Below are 2710 nucleotides of genomic sequence, written 5' to 3'. Positions count from 1 at the left end.
TCGACCAGACGGTTGTCGAAGTCCTCACCTCCCAAGTGCGTGTCACCCGCTGTCGCCTTGACCTCGAAGATGCCTTCTTCAATAGTGAGCAGAGAGACATCGAACGTTCCGCCGCCGAGATCGAAGATCAGCACGTTGTGCTCACCTCCTTTCTTGTCCAGCCCATAGGCGATCGCAGCGGCCGTCGGCTCGTTGATGATACGCAGCACATTCAAACCAGCAATAGCTCCCGCATCTTTAGTCGCTTGGCGCTGCGAGTCGTTGAAGTAGGCCGGGACCGTCACCACCGCGTTCTTCACATGTTTGCCAATGAATGCCTCGGCCACCTCTCGCATCTTGATCAACACCATAGACGAAATCTCCTCCGGTTGGAACGTCTTCGACTCGCCCTTGAACTGCACCACCAGTTGAGGTTTGTTCTCAGCACCACGAACTACCTTGAACGGCCAGTGCTTGATGTCCGACTGCACTTCTGGATCGGTGAACTTGCGCCCGATCAACCGCTTGACATCAAACACCGTGTTGTGTGCGTTCATAGCCACCTGGTTCTTGGCAGCATCGCCGATAAGACGCTCCGTGTCGGTGAACGCCACGTACGACGGGGTCGTGCGGTTGCCCTGGTCGTTGGCAATGATCTCCACGCGGTCGTTCTGCCACACGCCGACGCACGAGTAGGTCGTGCCCAGATCAATGCCAACGCTCTGCCCCGTAACCTTCTCAGTCATCGTAGTACGTGGTCACTGTGTTCTTGCTGTCGAATTTGACAATGATCTGGCCGATCTACATGTAGAGCTTCGAGAAGGACCCTGTCCCAAACTTCTGGTATTCTCTTGATCAAAAGCTAACTGCCACATCCAGTTAAACCGGAATAGTTCTTTTGAACTTCCGACGGTTGGTCAGTAGCGACTCGTCCCCGTCGTGTCGCTTGAATCTATCGCAGCGTCTTGATGTCGAAGTCCCGCCGTGCGTCGTACGCCGTCACGAGTGCCGAGCTCCCGGTGTTGAAGACGTTGGGGCTCGAGGAAGTTGACCCTGAAGAGGTTTTCGAGCTCCAGCGCAAGGAAGGCGCCGGCGCTTTCGGTCGTGTATTTCGCGCCTGTTACAAGAAAGACCGTACGCGCCTCGCAGCATTGAAAGTGATCCCCGTCGCACTTGAAGCCGGCGAACGGGGGGAAGACATTGAAAGCGTGAGACGCGAAATCCAATTCTTACGCGAATGCGACCACCCGAATGTCGTCGCATTCCACGGCGCGTACTACAAGGACGGCGCGTTATGGGTCGCCATGGAACACTGTGCAGGCGGATCGGTGGGGGATATCCGTCGCGTCCGCTCTTTGAGTGAACGGGAGATCTCCATCATCATGCGTGGGGCACTTAACGGTTTAGCGTACTTACACTCGCGTCGTAAGATCCATCGCGACGTGAAAGGAGGCAACATTTTACTCACGGATTCCGGTCAAGTCAAGATCGCGGACTTCGGTGTATCTGCTCAACTTCGCGATACTTTATCTCGACGCGGGTCGTTTGTGGGCACCCCATACTGGATGAGTCCCGAGCTCATTCAAGACAGCGACTATGACTTCAAAGCCGACATTTGGTCCTTGGGGATCACTGCGATTGAGCTGGCGGACCAGAAGCCGCCGCTGTTTGACGAACATCCGATGCGTGTGCTTATCCAAATCCCTCGCAACCCGCCGCCACTCGTCGCTCATCCAGAGAAGTGGTCGGCGGCGTTCTTGGATTTCTTGCGCTTCTGTCTACGCAAAGACCCAGCGGAACGACCCACTGCAGTCGAGTGTATGCAACACGAGTTCATACGTCGTGAAGCGCATATTGAACGGGTGTTTGCTAGAGCTGAGAGGGACAAAGAAGGCGTGCATATTGAGGCATCGCTGGCTGTAGCGGCTCCGGCGACGTCGGCTTCTATTGAGAAAGAACTCGAAGATGAAATTGCAGAGGAGATTAGTGATGCATCCTCTTCACTCAGTGATGCTGAAGAGGAGGCGTCAACGGGGCTACTGGGCGAAACATTCGAGTTTCGGGAGTCTCCGACTACGTCTCCATTGACCGGCACGTCAGACGCCCCCATTACAGCAAAGTTACAGCTAAATGCCTCTGCAAGTGCCGACGATCTGTTATCCCTCTCTACAGACGAGCTACCCGCTCTCAGTCAGAAGGACAAGCTGAAACAAGACCAAAGCACAGCAAGCATTCGCCAACCTGCGACTGAATTCAAGCTTCTACCTTCTTCTGCAAAATCCCCAGTCAAGCATGGCAACACTCGTGATTCCTCAGTCCGTTTTGTCAAGCTCAACGACTCTAGAACTTCTAGCGATGTGTCTTTAAACTCGTTGTCTATCTCTTCCGACACACCAGCTAAAAACCCGTCAAGAGCCCCGACATCTCTCCGTCCAAAGGCGTCATCGTCACCACCAACCTCTCCATCCGTTAAGTCGTCCTGGTTGTCCGTAGCGTCCCAAGACGACCCTCTTGCAAGCATCGACACCGTCACGAATGCTCGTGTTAACCGCCTCCTTTCGTCCTTCTCAACGTCCACATCGTCTCCAAGTCTGGCGGCTGCAATGCGCGCATACAACGACCAATACACCATCGACTCTCCCAAGCGAAACTCAAGACGACAAAGCTTTAACTGGCGATCAGAAGCTGCTTTAGGCTCCACCAACCGCGAGGAATCTACCCGTTCCAGTGG

General features: G+C 54.5%; 3 protein-coding genes across 3 annotated transcripts in view; 1 reads left to right on the top strand and 2 right to left on the bottom strand.

Annotated features, from left to right (window-relative positions):
* Window positions 1-42: 42 nt before the first annotated feature.
* On the bottom strand, window positions 43-725 carry PPTG_16727 (hsp70-like protein; the record flags this gene model as incomplete). The annotated part of the gene is made up of 2 exons (XM_008914493.1): window positions 43-76; window positions 106-725. The coding sequence occupies 2 exons, from the start codon at window positions 723-725 to the stop codon at window positions 43-45; spliced, it is 654 nt and encodes a 217-aa protein (XP_008912741.1).
* Window positions 726-947: 222 nt separating this feature from the next.
* PPTG_16726 (STE/STE20/MST protein kinase) lies at window positions 948-2650 on the top strand (the record flags this gene model as incomplete). The annotated part of the gene is made up of 2 exons (XM_008914492.1): window positions 948-2568; window positions 2625-2650. The coding sequence occupies 2 exons, from the start codon at window positions 948-950 to the stop codon at window positions 2648-2650; spliced, it is 1647 nt and encodes a 548-aa protein (XP_008912740.1).
* A 19-nt stretch (window positions 2651-2669) lies between these two features.
* PPTG_16725 (hypothetical protein) overlaps window positions 2670-2710 on the bottom strand; it is a gene marked incomplete at both ends in the record, with an annotated part of 4356 nt that continues 4315 nt past the window's right edge. Inside the window, one exon of the mRNA XM_008914491.1 lies at window positions 2670-2694. Within this exon, the coding sequence (XP_008912739.1) occupies window positions 2670-2694 (25 nt within the window). The remainder of the gene's footprint in view (window positions 2695-2710) is intronic.

This window comes from Phytophthora parasitica (genome assembly GCF_000247585.1).
Source record: "Phytophthora parasitica INRA-310 unplaced genomic scaffold supercont2.60, whole genome shotgun sequence".
NCBI lineage: Eukaryota > Oomycota > Peronosporomycetes > Peronosporales > Peronosporaceae > Phytophthora > Phytophthora nicotianae.
Note: the sequence above shows the minus strand (reverse complement) of the source record. Positions and strands in the feature narration are given on the sequence as shown.